Source organism: Ixodes scapularis, unplaced genomic scaffold, assembly GCF_016920785.2.
Source record: "Ixodes scapularis isolate PalLabHiFi unplaced genomic scaffold, ASM1692078v2 PGA_scaffold5__190_contigs__length_132052651, whole genome shotgun sequence".
NCBI lineage: Eukaryota > Metazoa > Arthropoda > Arachnida > Ixodida > Ixodidae > Ixodes > Ixodes scapularis.
In genome coordinates, this window is record NW_024609880.1 from 92,777,892 (window position 1) to 92,798,836 (window position 20,945).

General features: G+C 45.9%; 1 protein-coding gene across 1 annotated transcript; it reads right to left on the reverse strand.

The window, feature by feature from the left end:
* Nucleotides 1-1,989: 1,989 nt before the first annotated feature.
* Nucleotides 1,990-20,576, reverse strand: LOC8053319. The gene is made up of 4 exons (XM_029977631.3): nucleotides 20,198-20,576; nucleotides 5,178-5,416; nucleotides 4,125-4,447; nucleotides 1,990-2,726 (listed from the first exon to the last, which is right to left on the reverse strand). Exons 2-4 carry the CDS (start codon nucleotides 5,371-5,373, stop codon nucleotides 2,307-2,309), a joined length of 939 nt encoding a protein of 312 aa, XP_029833491.2. The 5' UTR covers nucleotides 5,374-5,416; nucleotides 20,198-20,576; the 3' UTR covers nucleotides 1,990-2,306.
* Between the last annotated feature and the right edge of the window lie 369 nt (nucleotides 20,577-20,945).

Sequence of the window (20,945 nt, forward strand, 5' to 3'; positions counted from 1 at the left end):
CAGTCCCTAGATCTTTGTTTGTTGCCCAGCGATTGGAAGGTGGGTAAGGTGGTACCTTTGTTTAAATCAGGTGATGCTCACTCTCCTCTTAATTACATGCCTCTATCTTTAACTAGTGTCCCATGTAAAATGTTGGAGCAGATCATCTATTCTAATCTAGGTAACTTTCTTGAATCCAACTCATTGTCACTTATCGTGAGCATGGTTTTCGTAAATCATCCTCATGTGAAACGCAACTGGTTTGTTTCACAAACGATGTTTTCTCTGCGCTAGACAATAATCTTTCAATCGACTGCATATTTTTTTGATTTTTCGAAAGCCTTTGATTTAGTCCCTCACGAACTGCTCTGTTTAAAATTAAAAAAAAACAACTAAACATTGACTCTAACATTCTTGCGTGGATCGAAAATTTTCTCTCTAACAGAACACAGTTTGTATCTGCAAACGACTCAGACTCTCTTCCCTGCCCTGTTAGTTCGGGTGTGCCGCAAGGTTCCGTCCTCGGCCCCCTTCTTTTCCTCATATAGATGAATGACCTCGTTAACAATGTCCAGTCATCCATAAGGTTTTTTGCAGATGATTGTGTCATTTATCGTGTAATCTATTCTGATACTGATACGTCTTTTCTTCAAACTGACCTTAATTCCATTACTAACTGATGTGACGTCTGGAAAATGCGCCTTAGTGCCAGTAAATGTAAAGTAATGAGAATTTCACGGAAAGCTGCCTGTACTAACTTTCCTCAATACAACATTGGTTCAGCTCTTGAAAGGTGACATCGTACAAATACCTAGGTGTCCATATAACATCTGACCTCTCCTGGCAAACTCACATTAATTTTATTGGTAACAACGCTAATCGCATGCTAGGTTACTTACGCCGCAACTTCATTAGAACTACTACTGTACAAGACCCTCGTTAGATCCAAGCTTGAGTATGCGAGTTCGGTGTGGGACCCAGGCCATGAATTTCGAATTAATCAAATTGAATTCGTACAAAATCATGGCGCACCGTTTTAATTTGTCTAATTTCTCACGTTTTTCCAGTGTATCATGCATCAAACTAACTTTACATCTTCCGAATCTATCACTGCGTAGAACATTATCTCGTTTGTCCTTATTTCACAAACATCACAACCACCATCTAAGTGAAGAGCTTTTTTCTGAACCATCGTATGTATCCCATCGAAATGATCATCACCATAAAGTCAACGTTCCTTTCAGTCGCAGGAAGCTCTTTTTTTTATTCTTTTATCCCAAGAACTACTAATGACTGGAACCACCTGCCCACCTCCATCGCCACAATCACAGACGCTCCTGCATTCAAGTCTGCCATTGAAAACTATTACGTTAACTAATATGTGTTGAATTCTATTTTTTGTACTTTTGTTTTTCCCCCACTCCCTTCTGTAATGCCGTGTGGCTTCGAAGATATTGAAATAAATAAATAAATATTACCGTTGACTTGCCGTTTTGTTTCGAAATAAACGTGACCACAATGGCCATCGTAAACCAGCCAACGTCGTGATGTGTCCAGCAGGATCAAACAGCTTTCAGTTTTTTTTTTATAATTCAACTTCCCGTGGGACTTCCATCGGGCGAAAACCATTATCGGTCGTCACCATCCTAACCGGCCCCCTCCCTTCGGAAAGTTGACTAAGCCTTTCTCGAAGAACGTTTCAGTGAGGGCTCAGGAATCACGTGGGGAACGAAGACGCACACGCAGGTCATTGTTTCAGTACTTCCAACGTCCCACTGGAGCGATAAAGTAAAAAAAACCGCACCTACAAAACTCAAGTTCACGTAGCACGAACGTGAGGGTACTTTTGGCAGGCTTGTAGTCACTCGGTGCTCGTGTAGTAAGCACGACGGTGATTAAAAGCCTACCGAAGATACCCGCTGCACGCCGCACGTATTTGAGGCTCGTCTGTGTCGCATGTCTCTATTTGCCGCTCTAGTGGAACTTGGGCATTATAACAAAACAAAAGCATTGGAAGAGAGGCACTAGTTTATTAAAAAGGCGAAAGAATTAACCTTGACGGGGGGACTATTTCGTTAGTTCTGACGTGCATGGGAACACTATAGAAGACGAGGGGAGCACGAACATTAGCTAAGTTAATCTGACCTCACCACCATGGCTTGATTTAGTATCTCTAGTATCAGGCATAAAGATGGCAAAAGCAATCGCGTAAGTTAGTAACGCTTAATACAAGGTTCTAGAAAAAAATTGCAAGAATAAAAAATTGTGTAATGTATACTTTGTAATTATCGGCCTTTGTTGTCTTCCAAAATGACGTCTGCATTCCATCAAGCGATGCAAAAGTTTAAGTCATGTTGGGAGTAGACCAGCTCTAACCGAAGGGATACGCTTTCCTTGCGGTAGCAGCGTGCTACTCTCATGTACTCCCTTAAGCCCAGGTCTTCGGCAAGGCTGCAGGCGTCCCGGTTACAGTCCGGCACAAACATGGCGAGAAGGACTCGGGCTTCCGGCTTGTTTTTCACAAGGTCTCTTAGGAGCACGGCGGCGACTTCGCGGTCCCGCGCGTAGATGGGACTCGCCACGGCGCCTTGCGGAATGTTACTGTTGATCTTGCCGAAACCGCACACCACGTCGTGAGTGCCCTGCCGCTGCACGACAGCCCTCGAGATGCCTTTTTCGTCGCCCATGGTCAGGCGGATCATCTTTCCGCGGTCGTAACCGTGTAGGAAAGTGTCGTAGGCGATCACCTGCAATTGAGAGCAAAATGGTGTACAAATATTAACAGCGATCTTTTTCTCCGGAGTTCTATAATGCATGAAATGCGGTATTTAAGTAGCAATCGCTTAAATTTCTTTAGAAGATATTACAGTCTTTTCGGAGAGTGAAGAAGAACCTACTCGCCTTTTCTTGTTTGGCAACAAACTCAGTGGCGCCGTCTATTGGGTAGCCCCTGGCGAACCTCCGGTTCTCGTAAGTGTCGTCATTTTTTACTCGTCCTTAGTTTACCATAAGAGTACGTTAAGTTTTGAAAGTGCCATAAGTGACCATCTCCAGAAGACAGCGTGCATATTTGCTTTCGCAAATACCGCGAAACCTGCCGTCTACTTCAGAATCGCAAGAGGTTGGGGGCTATTTGCACGCTGGCGCCACCACGTTTCAACTGACGAGAGAGAGATCGAATATTTTATCAATTTAACGGGAAAACAGACGGTGCATGCTTGAGTCACGTGGCATCGATTTTCGCAACAAATTAGGCCGAAGAACTGAATCGGTACATAGGCCGAGTGATGTAAGGTCACGTGACGTGAACTAGGGGAGATTAGTGTATGGGTCACGTAACGTCATGTCACGTGACATGGACTTTCCTGCGAAATTGTGAGGGGAAACTGAACAGGTGTATAGAGCTTGTGACAGGTTATCTGGCATCAATTTTTCAGCTAGGTTTAATGGGAAAACTGAATTGGTGTATAGATCACGTGACGTCAGTTTCGCACTCTAAAGTTCGCGGGAAATGCATAAACAGACGGACGACCGAAATTCGGGGATTTTAGGGAGGGGGGGGGGGGGGAAGCAAAACGGCAGGTCGTGTCTCTCGAATGCCCAGTTTCCGACACGCGCTCGTTGCCTTCCGCCGTGCTTTAGCTGCGCGCGCACGCTGGAAACTCACGAAATACCGAAGCGTTATCAAAGGTAGAAAGCTCGTGCTAACGGAACAACTGAAGGGTGCTTTGCTGCCATACTCACCCCATTGACGTCCTATTGGCGAACATTGCAATCACCAGAGTGCTGAGCACGTATCTGCTGCAGTATACATATCGCATCACTGAATCTGTTTCTCTTTGGAATAATTAGTAAGAATGACCACCAACGTTGTACTAAGACGTCACGTGCGAGCTACATAAAGGGGCGACTCTACGCGCCATCGACAGGCGTCAGTCCTCCTCTTCCTCCTCTGAACTACCCATCGCTTCTCTTTGGTTCAGGTGAAAGAGAGCGAGAACTAACCTCTAAATCCGAATTCTATGAGCACTCGAGGACCTAAACACCTTCCTCAGATTCCCGGACGCGTAGCTGAGAAGGGGGTGCTCTTCGAGTCAAGATGCAACAACCTGCAAGCGTCCTTAGATACAGCGTGACTTACAAACCTGCGGCATCAGTGTTTCGTCGATAGGCACCACACGAAGGTCATCTGGCGGCGTGGGTAGCCTTTCCAGTGTCACCGTGGACGTCCTGTAGATGACGGTTGCCCAGGACTCGACGTGGGACAAGCCCCCCTTGTCCCGGTACATGAAGAAGTACTTGGGTACTGCGCCGATGCCCACGTTGCAGTCACCCCAGCGATTCTCCATGGTCTTCCAGAGGCGGCGTCCGACGCCGCGTCCCTGGAGCTTCTTGCGCACCGCGTACTGGCCAATAAATAAGAGCGAAGGAGTCAGGCGGACACAGGCGCACGTAGCCACCACTTCGCCTGTTGGAGAGAAGGAATACGGGGCAGGACAGTTAGCCAGCCATTGAAAGGCAACATTTATGACTTGTGGTTGAGTAGCGGCCGGACAGAATTATCATGATTCAAACAAAAATATAGTCATATGTGGCGTGGTCATCACTAAGAGGTATTAATAAAGTAACCGCGTTGAAAAAAGAAAAAAAAGAAAAGAAAAACGTTATGCCGTTGTAATTAGTGTAGTTAATTCTCGCTTTAGAGTGCGTTTGACAGAAGCGTACAGTTGTACACAGAAGGCGACCAGAAAATGTTCCCCGGTGTATCCCGAGGGCGAGATCTGGTGAAAATGATATGAAATATGGTCATTTTTGTTGCGTGTACCTTCAGGTCACATGAAGTTTGTCATCCCCAATGGGTGTCTGTAGATAAAAAATTTCGCCAGCTCAGTGAGACTGCTATATAGTCTGGGGTGTTTAATGTGCATTACACAAATCAGAGTAGCGTCAGGGGTGTGGATTGATAAGCAGTTGCTTTTATGCTTATAACTCTCATCGTAACGCGAAAAGTACACCAATTGCTTCAAGCGAGAGTGGGTAGCACTGGCATCGATGTTGTTGTTGGGGTGCGACCTGATCGGCTGCTTTAGCTGATATTGTCAACGGGGGTTTACTTAGATGGTATATATATTTAAGTATATAAGGTTTACTCCATTTGATGATGATTTTGACCCCTGATAGTAGGCGAGAGAAGTCACCTGTCCTTGTATCGGCGGCGACGAAAAAGCCTTCTGGATCCACCTGGTAAAAGTTCTTTACGTTGTTCGTGCCCTGACCCAAGCCTTGTTCCTCCCAGATGTCCACGACCTGACAGACTTCTTCGAGCCTCATATTCCGAAACTCGAGCCAGCTGTCGCAGCCGGCACCATCACCATCACTGGCGCGCTCAGTCATTCGGCGAGCAGATGCACTTCTGCAGGTTCTTTCTTCTTGCGGACTGTGGGGAAAGAATGATGAGGATATACGACGGCCACGAACGTTGCTCTCACTTGCAAAGCCTTTGCGTTGCAGCCCTTTCTTGGGGTCCAGTAATACGTCTCAAGAGAGCACGAGGCGCTCAGATACCCGATTACTATATACGGCTTTTGGGCAGGAGACACAAAACAAGGTTTCACAAAGAGGCAGGCGATATAGGATGCAAACTTACCGACCCACTTCATAGCTGCTAACGTTCAGAGACCATTCAAAAAGACCTATCCTATTGTGTCTGTGGATGTTAAACAAAAGGTCATCTCTAGCAACCTCTGATTTGCGATTTCGCGCGTACACAACGATCCGCACGTTTATCGAAATGAATGCTCGGGGCGAAGACCTCACCTAGTCATTGTTCACGTGCATAACTTGTTAATAGGGGTTCCCCCTTATCGGCCTCAATCTGGCCGGGGATTTTTTTTTTTTATTTTTCGTTTATTTTTGTAAGCGGATTTGGTTCCAAAGCCGTGGTCACAATGCTACCAGTTCATGCAAAAGACAATTTGCAGACACTGCCTGAGGCGTGTTTGTTGCTTGTATAGCGTTCACGCTGGTCACACAAAGTAACTGCCCAGGCAGCACACAGTATTTCGCAAATATTGGCGTCGGATCGGAGAAATCGGGCTTATATCATTCTGTTACTGCCGATATTGGCGCTGGATCGTAAAGATCGGGCCAGTATTACCTTGATGTGGCCGATTTCGGCGGAACACCACTTGGGTCGGCCAACGCCACGCTGATATACAGAATCCAGCGCCGTTTTCCGGCAAGTTGTCGGTCTGAACCGGCTATATCCGCCGGTATTAGGAATTCTTGACCGTTTCTAAAACAATAGTGAATTGCGGCCAATCGCGCCGGCCAATCGCGGCGGCCGCCGCTGTTGCCACGGGCCGCGCCAAGGACGCGCCGGGCAATCAGCGGCTACAAGTGGGTTTTTCCGTACAAACACACGGAAAAAAAACTTTTTTTGTAGTAACCTTTATTGGAGATTAGTACAAAACAAGGGGGCGCGTGATGTTTTTTTTTTTTTTTAATCTTTAGTTTACAAGGTTTGCGGCACAATTAATATTGTTTTTATACAACCATGTCTCAGCGGTCATTTCAGGTAGCGCGTCCCGACCAAGGCGCATCCTAACTTCGGCTGTAATTCGCGGCGCGTCCGCTTGGGAGTCAGAGGTGGCACCTTTGAAGCCCCTTCCACCGCATCTGTTTCGGAGCCAGAATGGTCGATGAAAGCACAAATAGAAGTCACGTGCAGTTCCTCGAGTTGCCGGTGCGGGAGAAATGGCGGCGTGGCGATCGCTATTACCTCGGTTCTCAAGTACGGATTGGTGCCACTTTTTCAGAGCAGGCTCTATGGCAGTTTCCCGACTGATCGGGTAATCGACATGTTGTAAACCCTGAGATGGGGAACGATAAAAAAACGGACGAACAAAACAAATTATCGTTCCCCATCTCAAGATTTACAAGATGTCGATTAATTACCAGCTCGCCTGCACCCTCTCACTGCTTACAAATGATCGGTTAATTCTATAGTAACGTTGGCTTGGCCCAAGTCCGCTGAGCGCTGGCATCGCAGCGGCCGCGGCCATGTTAACCGATATTCGTCCAGCTCTGCCCAGAACTCGAATGATATTGCCTATTCTGGCCCACTTTTGGAGCGATCGTTAACTGATATCGGCCCTACACTGGGCCGTGGTGAAAAACATAAAAGTAGGCCAACACTGTGCGCAATATTCCCCCGATGTTGGCCCAGTGTCGGCGTGCTGCCTGGGTGCCTGGAGAAACGTTGGAGGCAAACATATATGTATGAAGCAGCATGCTTCCAGCGTGCTTGGGAAGAGTCCGCAAATATTTCCGTCGTCATGTTGGCAGCAAACACCGCGTCTTTTGTTCATATATGACAGTACGAGAAGAGAGACTGCAGCTTTACATTTCTGCGCGATTGTCGTACCAAGCAAGTTTCTTTTGGAAATACCCCAAAGTGCTCGCTGATATACACGGCAGGCAGCCTTTACTGTCAAGACGCGCAATCGTTAGCCTCTCTCGTATAGCTGCGGAACTTTTCCAGAACCTTGTTTTTTTTTTTTTTTTCTTTATTCGGTGGCCAATGTGAATAATGATATCTTTGTCGTCCTGCCTAAAAGTTGACACGCGACCAGGGACATCAATGTCAGATTCTTATAGAAGTGCGTCTACGAAGTCAACACCACCGAGAATAATCGGGGCCTGCGAGCATTGTCCTATTCCTCCATGAAACGTCATCCCAGTCGAATGGCGCCAACTTCGCCAGTCGGATGGCGCAATTGGACCGTATAGACCCTTGCCGAACGTCATTCTACGCGTTGAATGTACACGATGTCAAACCTTAGGCTAAAGCGGCACTCGAATTCAATCAGTTTTCGCTTGATTTCACTGCGATGACGTCAAAATCCTAGTGCACAGTCTTTGACTTTACTAGTTGTTGTTTACGGGTTTTATAGCGCAAGAGCTCCGACGGCCATACTGCGCCAAACTAGGTAAGCTAAAAAACATTGGTAAAAGTTCACTCACTAGACTAGAACTTGGCTATAGTTTATGGAAGATACCTGTAGTTTTGAGGAAAGCTAAAAGACGTTCAAGCGATATGAAAGGCTGCTCCCCTAGAATTAAGACAGGGTGAAATGGGATGTTGTACTTGAAAAACTCAGAGAAATAGGTCTTGTATTGTTGTAAAGGGCCACGGCAAAAAAGGAGAACATGCAGAACAGACAGAGCTTCTCCACAGTGCTCGCATATCGGCGGTTCCTCACCTATAAGCAGGTATTGATGGGTCAGGAACGAGTGGCCGATTCTCAGCCGGCACAGGAGGATTTCGTGGAAACGACTTTTATTATACGAGGTTTCCCATGCACCAAGCTCTGGCTTGATGACATGAAGCTTATTGTTATCGGCTAACTTCCATTCAGATTGCCATAGTTGCGAGAGTGAAAATTTTACGGACGCTTTAAGGTCTTGGTAAGGTATGCAGACATTCGATGGTAAAAGGTTCTGTGAAGAAGCAGCTAGTCTATCTGCAGCCTCGTTGCCTGCGATGCCCACATGGCTCAGGATCCAGCAAAACTCAATGTCCTTCCCACCAGCGAGTCCCTGTTGAGTCCTGGCCCGGACAAGTCGAGTCAACTTATTCGTAGTTGGTGTGACAGAACATACTGCAGTAAGAACACTTTGAGAGTCTACAAATATAATGGCTTTCATCACTTTGCTCCTGATTATACAGTCAAGTGCTGCCAGAACACCATATTGTTCGGCAGTAAAAATGCTGGCGACATTGTTAAGTCGAGTAACATGGGTAAACGAATTTGAATAAAGAGCTGAACCGACATACATTGAGGACTTGGCACCCTCAGTATAAAACTGGCGGTAATGTCTGTATTTTTCTTGCAGAGCTAAGAATTCCTGTTGTAGAATGAGTGGAGAAACATTATGTTTATTAAATTTTGTAAAATACCAATTGCAAGCTATTTGTTTCATATCCCATGGGGCAGTGTGATATGCACTTTTTAGGAAATGGACACCCTCACGTGGCAGGTTAAGGGGGAGACGAAAGCTCTCAAAACGAAGGCTCAAGGGTCGAATAACAGTTGGTTTATGCTCGAAAGTACGATAAAACATAGACTCTCAAATACTATTGTGGGTTGGATGGCCGGGTTCTGATAACACCTTGTAGGCATAAACCAGACTTATATACTGCCGCCTTTTTTCAAGTGACATTTCATTGGAGTCCGCATACAAGCTTAAAATGGGAGATGTTCTGGAAGCACTCGTCGCAAGACGCAACCCAAGGTGATGCACAGGGTCAAGCATTTTAAAGGCAGACGGCCGAGCAGACGCGAACACAACAGACCCATAATCAAGGCGCAATCGTACAAGAGAGAAGTACAAACGGAGTAGACACCTCCTATCAGAACCCCAAGACTTGTGTGAGAGGACTTTAAGAATGTTCAATGTCCGCATACATTTCTGCTTTAGCCATTTGAGACGGGAGACAAAACTAAGCTTACCGTCAAATATCACTCCCAGAAACTTATACTCAGTTCTAACTTCGATGGCATTTCCATTTAACATGAGAGAGGGCTCTAACCAGAGACCCCGCCGCAAAGAAAATGAAACACAAATAGTTTTCTTCTCGAGAGAACTTATAAACCATTCTCGTTAGCCCATATAGTCATTTTATTTATGGCTAGTTGTAGCTGCCTTTCACAGCTAGACATATTACATGATGCTACAGAAATTTGAATGTCATCTACGTATAATGAATATGATACTGAGGAAGGTATGACACGACAAAGAGAGTTAATTTTTACGGCGAAGAAGGTGACACTCGGTACTCCACCCTGAGGAACACCATTCTCCTGGAGAAAGCTGTTGGATACTGTCGCGCCTAACCGTACACGGAAGAAATGTCCACAAAGATAGTTTTTTATGCAATGAAGTAATCTGCCGCGTACTCCATACATGAAGAAGTCACGTAGGATGCCATGCCTCCAAGTGGTATCGAAAGCCTTTTCCAAATTAAAAAAGACAGATACGCAATGCTGCCTATTCACAAACGCCTCTCGTACAACAGTCTCCAGCCGGACTAAATGGTCTATGGTGGAACGTCCTGATCGACACCCACATCGATTTACATTCAAAATATTGTGTAGCTCCAGGAAATAAACAAGACGCTTATTAATCATCCTTTCAGACGTTTTCCCCAAGCAACTAGTCAGTGCAATCGGCCTGTAACTTGTAGAAAGTGAAGGATCCTTTTCAGGCTTCAGCAACGGAATTACTTCTGCCTGCTTCCCATCGGCGTTGAAGTGCGCATCGTTCCATAGTTCATTGAAATATGTCAGGAGGGCTGAGAGTGACTCCTCCGATAAATGGGGGATCATCTCGTAATGTATTCGATCAGGACCGGGGGATGAATGCTTCGGGATTTTGAGAGCCATTTGAAGCTCAACCATTGTAAACGGCTGATTATATGGTGCAGAGGCTCCTCCTGCCAAGCTGACTTTCGTTCTTTCTGCATCTGCTTTAAACTTCAGAAACGCTGGAGTGTAATGAGATGAGTTTGAAACGGCTGCAAAATGTGCACCCAACACATTTGCCTGGTCATGTAAAGAGCTTACAGAAGGAAAAAGGGACTTTAAAGCAGCGGTATTTGCCTTCAACCTTATGCAGTCGGTCCCACACTTCCTTTGCTGGGACATAACAGCTTATAGAGGGCAGATAGCCTCTCCATGACTTCCTCTTGGCCTGTTTCCTGGTCCAACGAGCTTGGGCCCTATTTCGCTGAAACTCTATCAAAGTCATGAATGTCGGATATCTGCGAAATATACCCCATGCCTTGTCCTGTTTTTCCTTAGTATTGGAACAATCATCATTCCACCATGGTTTACACTTTTTGAGGATGCTAGAGGAGGTTTGAGGGATGGAGCGAAAAGCGGCATTAGTGATCTGTTGTGAAATGTCTGTGGTGGCTTCATCGTGTGTTGAGGACAAGAACATGCAAGGCTTAAGCTCTGTATTTAGGTTGAATAGACTCCAGTCTGCCTTGTCAAGTTTCCAACGAGGGGTACGTTTCATTAGGCTTGGAACTGAAACCAGACTATCCAGAATGACCGGAAAGCGGTCACTTCCAAAAGGATTATCCAAGACTTTCCACGTAAATGAAGAACACACTGAAGGGGATGAGATGGAAAGATCGATAGATGTAAATGAATTGCGAGCTGCACTGAAAAAGGTTGGCTTTCTCTTATTCATAAGGCACAGCCCAGATGTTAATAAAAACTGCTCAAGGACTCCACCACGTGAGTCTTGGCGGGCGCTACCCCGTAAGGGGTGGTGAGCATTAAAATCTCCTAAAAGTAAAAAAAGGTGAGGAAGCTGTACAACAAGTCTTTGGAGATCATGAAGATACAGTGGAATGTTTGGTGGAATATAAATAGAGACAACAGTGATGAGGCGATCCAAAAGAAAGCGCACAGCCACTGCCTCAAGAGGTCTGCAAAGGGGAACCTGCGAGCATGCGACTCCACTTTGAACAGCCACAACTACTCCACCTGATGCATTTGATGAAGGGCGATCTTTTCTAAAAAAAACTGATGGCGACGTAACACTCAATTATGATGATCATTAAGATGCGTCTCTTGTAAGGAGACAGCTATAGGACGTAATTCGTCCATAAAAAAGTAACATCATCAATATTTCGTAAAAGACCGCGGCAGTTCCACTACATAAAAGTAAATTTAGACATTATTCTAAAACACAGTTAAAAGATTAGTAAATCAGTAAAAGTAGTAAAGAACAAGTAAAAGTAAAACCTTGGCTTTGCCGCGCAGGGCAAAAAAGAATGTCCTACGTCACTTTGGAGGGGTTACTGGTTTTTTGCTCTGATGCTTAGATTTAGCTGTCTGCCAGTCCATGTCGTCTTGATCAGACGCTTTCGCAGACACCTCACTGCTGTCATCCATTGCCTCCGCCTCTTGGGACGGGGCTTTGGGTAAAGCTTTGGGTAGGCGCGGGGCGCGGGCTGCAGGCTCCGGCCACGGCCTGACCCAGCAGAAGAGGCAGCAGGTGTGTTGGGTGGGGCACTGCCCGACTCCACCCGTTCCTGCCCCTTTGTCGATGTAGGAGCAACAGAAGAGACATGCCGCTCCTTGGAAAAGGATGCTCACTCTGACTAGTGCGGACGAGAGCGTCGACTTCTTTCCCTGGAAGGGGACCGCGGAATTTGGACGGGTACGACAGCTGCAGTTGCCAGCCCATCCTGAGAAGGGTGGGGGGCAGCCTGTGCACACTCTCCGCCAGAACGTAGAGGCTGCTGCCCTGAAGGTGCAGGGCAGTTAGCACTCTGGCTGAGTGGTCGGGAAACCGACCTGCTGAAAGTGCATGCCCAGGGAGCTGAATCTTCAGCTTGGGCGTGGAGGACTGCAGTGGCTTTCCATTGTCTGGAAAAGACGTCTGGGTTGCCACTGCCACTTTCAGTGGTGCAGTCCCCCGCTGCACCACCTCTGCAAAGCCGCCTTTTTGCAAGAACGCAAAGCGACGGCGTGCCTCTGGATAAGAGAGATTTTCCTTCACTCTCAAGGTAAGAATAGCCTTACCATCTTTCCATGTTTTACAAGAACGAGAATACGCGGCATGGGGACTGTTGCAGTTGACACAGTTGGCGTCGTTAGGGCATGTATCTGCTTGATGGTTAGCCTGACCGCACTTCGCACAAGTGGCTTTGCCTTGGCAGTTCTGGGATCCATGACCAAATCTCTGACAGTTAAAGCACCTGCGAGGATTTGTCACGTAGGGCCGCGCTCTACAGTGAAGGTACCGAGCCTTCACAGCCTTTGGCAATGTAGTGGATTCAAAGGTAAGAACTATGTGCTTCGTTTTCCGTTCTTGGCCGTCGCGGCGCAAGGAGATATGCCTTGCCGCTACAACACCTTGGTCGGAAAGTCCCTCAACTATTTCACTCTCTGAGGAGTCAAGAAGGTGATCCTCAGAAATAACTCCCTGGATGGTATTTAGGGTGCGGTGAGGTGTAACTGTGAGTTTCTGGTCAGATAAGGAACTTAAAGCAACAAGGGCAGCACTCTGCTGGCTTAATTCGATTTCAACAAGCAGGTCGCCAGAGGGCAATTTCTTGACATTGAATTTCTTTCCGACAGTAGATTGAAGTACCTTGGCTACAAGGAAGGGAGAAAACTTTGATAGTGGTTTTTCAGTTTCAGAGTGCAGGACCAAGAACTTTGGGAACCTAGCAGGAGTAGATGGCGTGTTGACTGTGGTTGGAACTTCGGTGCGGCCCCTTTTCGGGGGTCGATCGAGGAAGGTTTTTGCACGAGAACCCATGACAAGGGGAGGAACATTCAGTGCCCGGGTGCACCGCCCACCACGGAGCCCAACAAGGGGGTAAATAATGTGCCATAGCAAGAAAGGCTTGGCTGACACAATTACACTACCAGTGCTGCCCAAGCACTATACCCTAGTGTGGTTGCAGGGACAGAACCTGTTACCACTCAAGGTTGGACCTTGCCGCCTAAGAAGGTGAAAAAGGAAGGAAGAGAGAGTAGAAGAAAAGAGAAAGAGGTGAGAGGAGAGGTGAAAGACGGAAGAAGAGGGTAGAAGAGGCGACTGACTGAATGATCCTGGTCGCGCCAAGCCAGGACACCCGTCTACGAGAAGCAGGGGTCGAAGCGGTGTATCGCCTTGCCCGGGGGGCCCCAAAGGGTCCAAACAAACCCCGGGCTCAGCTCAACCATCAAGGTCCCCTTTTCCCCGGACACTAAGCCACGCATAGCCAGACGTGGGTGGGCGAACCCACATGGCTCGGGGTTCGTTGTGACGCCACTCACCAAGCACCTACTCTAAAGTAGGTGCCCCCTTCGTGCGGGTATGGTGGCCCACATGGCTGGGGTCCGTGGTGACGCTACTCACCAAGCACCTAGCACCTAAGGTGCAGGCGCCCCCTGCGGGGCTCGGGGTCCGTGGAGACGCCACTCTCCAAACGCCTGCTTTCACAGCTGCCCCTGCGGGGATTTGACTTTACTAGAACAAATCAGTTGGGAAACTGCCTTAGATCCTGCTTTGAAAAAGTCGCTCCGATCCGTACTCGAGAACTGAACTAATGTCGATCGCAACGCCGCCATTTCTCACGCAGCGGCCAGTTCGGCAACTGCACGGCTGCACGCATTGGTTCAAGTCGAGTTGCGCTACGGAGGCTCAAGTAAGGGTGGGCGCCGCTCAAAACCTGGAGAGCGTTTTTAATTTAATGGCGGCGCCTGAGGGAGAGAATTGGGAAGGGATATGCGCCAGTGTTGCCTGCACAAGAGCAGACGCGCGCTCTGTTGAAACTCTGTTGCTCCATGCGCCTTTCCTCCTCTCGCCTCCCATTGCAAGCAACGAGCGCCTTGGCGCAGCCTTTCACTCTTCCTTCTCGCTCCGGGAATCGCAAACGTCGAGAGGAGAAAGCAGGGTTGCCAGATAAGCAGCAACGTTCAAGATGGCGGTGTTTACCATTTTTCGCGATAAACAGACACTTAACCTATCGGAACAAAACTGCTGGCTATGTAAAATTAATCATTTATACTTTGCGGAAACTATTCAAGCACATTAATGGGCCTTTGTGACCTGAGTTAGGAAATAAAACGAATTTTCGCCCCATCGACTCTTAGCAAAACTTAGCAATTAAATGGCGTTCATATCCCGTGATCCCCGATCTAGCAGTTGCACCCGCCCTCACTGGAACCTCTTTAAGTTGCGCAAGGGCAGGTGGCGCCATCTCGCACTCCCATTTCGCAGTAGTTATATTAATTAACTTTCATAGTGGAAGCTTGCGTGTTGGTAAGGCATGGTTTTTTTTAAACCTATAGCGAAACAGATGGGGGTAGAAAAAATGAGACAAACAATCGTTGACTTACAACTGAAGTGTTAATCGTCAAGGTTGCGACGAGTCAGAACTTTCATGTTTTTACTCACCACTAAAGGGCGGCGCTATTATCGTATTTAGTTTGGTCTCGGTGGACCCGAAGGGTACGGGTTTCAATGGTGAGTTTCCCCAATTGAGTGTTCTAGTAACATTGGTCATCGATTATTCTAGGTGGTCTTGCAAAAGGCTGATGATTTCTTTAGAAACGTCAGTTGGATTCCTTTAGCTCAATCGGTACTTCCTTGACTTCCAAGTTGTTTATTCGTACGTAATTAATAACGCTTATAGCATATTCGGATATCTTCGTCAGAACTTTGCAAAAGCACGTTCATATTTAAAGCTGCTGAACGTAACAGACTCACTAGAAAGGGTTAAAAACAATTATGTTCGATTCATATTGCCAAACTACACTAGAACTGCAAGCATCAGTACAAAATATAACCGTCACCAGTCATTCCTAGCATCTCGCCGTAAACCACTCGTCTCTGCCTCTTTCACAACTTGTTGTATCGACCTTACCGGCACGCCAAACGTATTTGCCCTCCCCCCTCCCTCCCCCCCCCCCCCCCCCCCCCCGCGTTTCCCCAAGTAAGTTTTATCTCAATTAGGTAAAGTTCACAACGGCACTGAACCATTGTGTAGAATAATTGTTTTTTTAATCACTTTTTCCCCACACATCCCAGAAGTGGAATCCGCTTTCCGCGCAAACAGCAATAAACCAAGATCTCCAACAGTTCAGTAACGCCCTAGCTAATATTATATAACTAAAAGTCATTTCTCTATGCTAATAATAACTGCCCTTTGTTACTTCATCACAATAGGTGGTACCCGCTCCCCTCTTTCATGCCTTAGGCCCTGAGGGTACATTAAATAATTAAATATATGTATAGATACATTAAAATATATATATATATTTTTATTGCTCAAGTTCTACCACGCATGCGCCGAGTCGGCTCTATCGTGCATTAAAGGTTTTAGTTCCGCTCTCTTAATGGCTGGAGTTTATTCTGAAATTCTTCACTTTTCTTTTGGATTTCTTTCACATCATCATTTCTGTTGTGGCGAAAATCCTACCCTTTTCTGCATAGCCGCATATACGCATAGCCATCCTGATTTCTCAGCAGAATTTATATAACACTACTGTCGGTAGCAGGTTAAGAACTTATTAAATGCTCAACCTTTTGAGCAAGGTTCCTGTCTTTGATCATTTTTCGTCACACATGCAACTGAAACCCGGCAGAAGCAGCGAGTAGGTGCTACAATTGGAGTGTTTACCGGATTCACAGCTTATCACCGACAATAAGATATTTTTTGTTCATCCTTACTAGGTTCTTAGTAGTGATGAGCCCAACTTTTGCCGAATCAAAAATTCGGCCCCGAATCTTAGGATCCTGCAAAGCCGAATATTTTCTGAACTTCTCTAAAGATTCGGCAAAGGATGGATGAGTGGATGGATGTTAATGGCTGTATCCTTTGTAACGGGCGGTAGCTTGCTCCAGCTTGCCTAAGTCTAAAACGACAAAAGCTTATGATTCCTCCCGCCCTTCTAAGACCAATTTTCTCCCCCTAACTATCACCAGACAATGGGGGATATCGCAAAAATGACCTTCGGGGGATCGGGCAAAAACGATTAAAAACATCATCCCCCTGCCTCTTTCCCCCGGCAAGGGAGTCGCCTATTTTCCTCTGGTCAAACCTTGTCGGCGCTACCCCAGCACCAGACCCACTGGGAGACGGTTGAGACTTTGGGCCGGAGCCACGCTGGAGGGCGTCCCAATTTTCCTCTGTCCCGCCTGTCCCCAGCTGTGCTAATTAGTTGTCCATCATTCAATTTTCGCAAGATAATTTCCAAACTTCCAATCGCCTCTTTGTCACTGTAATACTTTTGTCTTTCGTCCTTCCATCGTCACCAGTAGAGGCCAGGGCCCCGGCCAAATCCTTGAATCCTTCAGGGAGTGCAGGGTGAAGCCAAGTGCACTTCGAAACCAATGCTCTATTGTCTTGCTATCATTAAGGCAAGCGACACATAAAGTGTCTGTCTCATGAAATTTAGCCTTATACGTCCTCGTCCTCAAAACTGCTATTCTCGCCTCGAAAAGCAAAGAACTTCCCGGTGAATTCTCAAACAGATTTTCCTTTCTTACGTCCTCCTTTCATGACCTGTTGTTCACTGTTAGAGCTGATTTCTCCTGCATACTTCCCTCCTACATTTTCTCTCTGCCTCTTTCACCCCCTTTTTAATTGAAGTAATCTGCTCAGCCCCATTGCCAGCATGTAGGTATTTAAATGTTTGTTTTCGGGTTCGGTTTTCCAGTTTGTGTTTGAACTTTTATGTACAAATACTTAAATACCTTCCGTTCCCATTGCGTATCATCCATTCTGTAAAACTTTGTTCAAATTTCAAGTTACAAATTTCCACTGACCTCCCTGCTCTCAAAGGACGACCTTCCCATGTCCCCCTGTACTCTTCTCGCTTGATGTTTTTCCCTATGCTCCATTTGCCAATCTGCCTACGCTTCTTCGTCAAAATTCGAATCCTGATTGATCCACTGATTTCATCCACAGTGCTGCATTGCCAAAAGACAGTCCTGGTACCATCATTCCTTTCCATATACCTCTGACCACATCATATATATTATTGTTCCATAGTGCCTTGAGCTTCATAAATGATAATTTTTCTTTTCCATTTTCTAATTTTATTCTTCTCATGTTCCTCTCTATATTTCCCTCCCTCATTGAGCCAGAGTCCCAGATATTTGTACTTTCCTACGTGGTATATTTAAATGTCTTGTATCCTCAGGGGTTCCCTCTTTTCGTCGTTAAACACAATTACTCCAGACTTGTCACTACTAAACTCGTGCCCAAGGTGTCCACTTCCTCTCCATATATTCCAGCTAGTTCCTGTAATGTATCCTTATTATCTGCCATGAGTATTATATCATCCGCATACATCACTCCTGGTATTACCTGCACTACCTTTCTCTCTCCTTCCATATAACTCATATCAAAACCTAAGTTGCTCTGCTCTAATTTCTTTTCCCTTTCATTGGGGTATATTATGAAGAGCAGAGGTGACAGTTGACAGCCCTGTCTGAGTCCTCTTTTTATTGCTGCGGGTTATGTAGTTTCTGCTTCGCATGTTATAACTACATTATTTTCTGTATACACCTGCTGAGGAAACCTAACCAAATTTGTATCTAAATTATACTCCTTCAGCTGTCCCCAGAGTTTTTTCTGACTCACATTATTGTGCGGTCCCTTGATGTCCAAATAAGCTAACCATAAAGGAGTTCGGATCTTCACTACTATTTCTGTACATTAAGTGGTGACGGTTAAGTTACCTACCAGTCTTTTATCTCTTCAAAATTCCTTTTGGAGCTCGCCCAGTATTTTTATAAATTCTGTCCATTGCTCCATTCTACGCTTTACTATCTGCATAGCTAATTTATATAGAACTGAAGTTAGTGTTATCGGGGGATATGACTAAATGCTGTCTTTGTTTCCTTTGCCTTGACATATTATTCTCATTTTACTTAGTTTCCAATCATTCGGTACCTCTCCTCCCATAATTACTTGGTTCACATGCCGTAAGTTTAATTTTCTTGTTTTTCCTAGTGTCTTTATGAGTTCCACGGGTATGCTGTCTGGGCGTGTCGCTGTAATTGCTGGAACCTTATTTTTTGCCTTGTCCCATTCTTTTGTAGTCGTCCCCATTGTTAAACAATTCTGTTCCTCCTCAACACTGTTGCTGACCATGCTGTTCACTGTCTCCCTCTGCTCAAGCTGGGTGATAGCCTCTTCCGTTGTCTGCCTAATATATTCCCGTGCATCTCCCCCCGCCCCCCCCCCCCCCCCCCTTACTGTTCATTCCTCGTGTGATACCAGTAAGTATTGGAGACCCTCTGTCTTTCTTTCCTGCGCCTTAATGTGCTCCCAAAACCACTTTGCCACATTCCTATTTTTTTTATTTATTTCTATCATCCACTGCACTACTGCACTTCCAAATTTGACCTGCATTAAAGCTTCCCTTTTCCACTTTTTTCAGAAATTCTTCAACAATACATTGTTGCCAGACCTAAAGGTTTATATTTCATTTTTTTGGGGGGAGAACAAATCCTTTAAAGTTTTTTATTTTTTAGGTATATTCACACAGGTATTACTAAATAAGATGATATTCTACAGTATAATTGTATCCGTGTCATTTTGTGTGTTTAATGGCAATTGTACAGTAGCTTTTTGCGTAAGTATAGTACAGTACGAGGTTGGGTAGCAGCGAGCGCAGTCACCAACGGTGCTCAAGTTTTGATTTTGAGGCCTCATCAGTGCAGGCCTGCAGATGTGTACATTATTGAAGTAAAGGTGGTAACCCTGTGTTTTTACTTTCTCTGCAATTCACCGTTTCGTGCGCGAAAATGAATGCAACGGCTGCTTAGCCTTCATCAGAAGAGATAACAATATAATTGCAAATATGGATGTTTTTCGATTTCAGTCACTTCAAGTTTGCATGAAAGTGTTCGTCCCATATTTGCAACGTCCCATTTTAACTTTTAAAATGCCAATTTCTGATGTTAGGACACACGGAACGCTTACGAAGATGGGAAGAGTTAGGAATGTAGGATGTGTAACGTCGAGCATGATAGTTGTTTGTTTAAAGTGATGCGGATAGATGAAAACCACGAAATAACGTTAATTATAAAGCAATATCATTTTGTACTGGCACAAACTACTTGTGAGCCGAAAACAAGACTGCTATAATAGCGAGGAGTGCATTGATGTACTTGACAGTCAATGATGCAACTATTTCGTTGCATCTTTGAAAAAATCAAATAAATTCAAGTTTTGCAGAATCAACGCTGTCAGCCTCTACCGCCTCATTTTGTCACTGGTACAGTCAACTGCGTCAATTCCTGATCAATTTTTTCCCTTGAGACAAAACATATTGGAGAGAACCACACCCACAAAAGCTGATAAACACGTAGTTACCATGCCGCCTACTCCGCATTTCGCCGTAACCGCTGGTAATACTGAACTGTAAGATGGCAACCGCACGACCGCACGGCGTCCATTTGCAATCCATGCCACCATCGCGTTCTCGCGCGTGCGCTGAACGTTTGCCGAATTTTCGGCGAATCTTTGCAGGACTTTCCTTCAAGACATTCGGCATGTGCCGAACTTTGACGAATCTGAGGTTCGGCTGATTTGGTTCCCTTACCGGTTTCTAGGTACATAAAGTGGCAGCGGCTGCGCGGATTGATAAGTACCCTTTCAGAAAGCAAATGGAGCGATTGTCCGAACCTGTTGTAAGATAGCGTCCGTCGATAAGGGGACGCCCCGCTGCCAGGTCACTGGACGCCGTGGATGAGGGCTCCAGGAAGCCGTGGCCCTCTGATGCAACACAAAGGCCAGTTCAATCCCAGCCCAGGCGACAGTGGTAAAGTCCGACGTCACCTGGCACGCATAGTTGAGTTAGCGAGGATTGTAGACAACGACAGCCGTTCGTAAAACGGCGTTGCAAAGAATTAGGTTAAAGACAATGCCGTGCCGCGCCGCTGCAATCTCTCACGGATATATGTCAGCGGCGATCGCCCCAGCTTAACTTATCGAAGGCGATCAAGCCAAGCGGGGATGCGAAATCTTTGCTTGCGACCTTTTTGCAGAGTGTTGTTGGCGTCACGGACCGAAAGCGTACTTTGACTGTCTTGTCTTATCAGGGTGCGAGATAAATCGAATAGCATCTTCAAGTGGGCCGTCGGTTGCAGCGATTGGGGAGGGTTTGATTTTTGCAGACTTTAACCAAAATTTTAAGTAAACAGCTTGAGGAAGGTTAAAATGCGTAGGTTTGTGACAGCTGGAACTTATCGTCGCGGAACTCTGAACTTTTCATTTGTAGGAGCACGAACTGTTTAATTTACAAAAAAAAAAAAAAAATACAATGGTTTTTATTAAGAGACACGGTAGCCGTTATTCTGCCTGTTCATAAACGCGAGGAATTGGTTGGACATATAAACGATTAATGAAGTGTATCGTCTGTATGTGCTTTCGG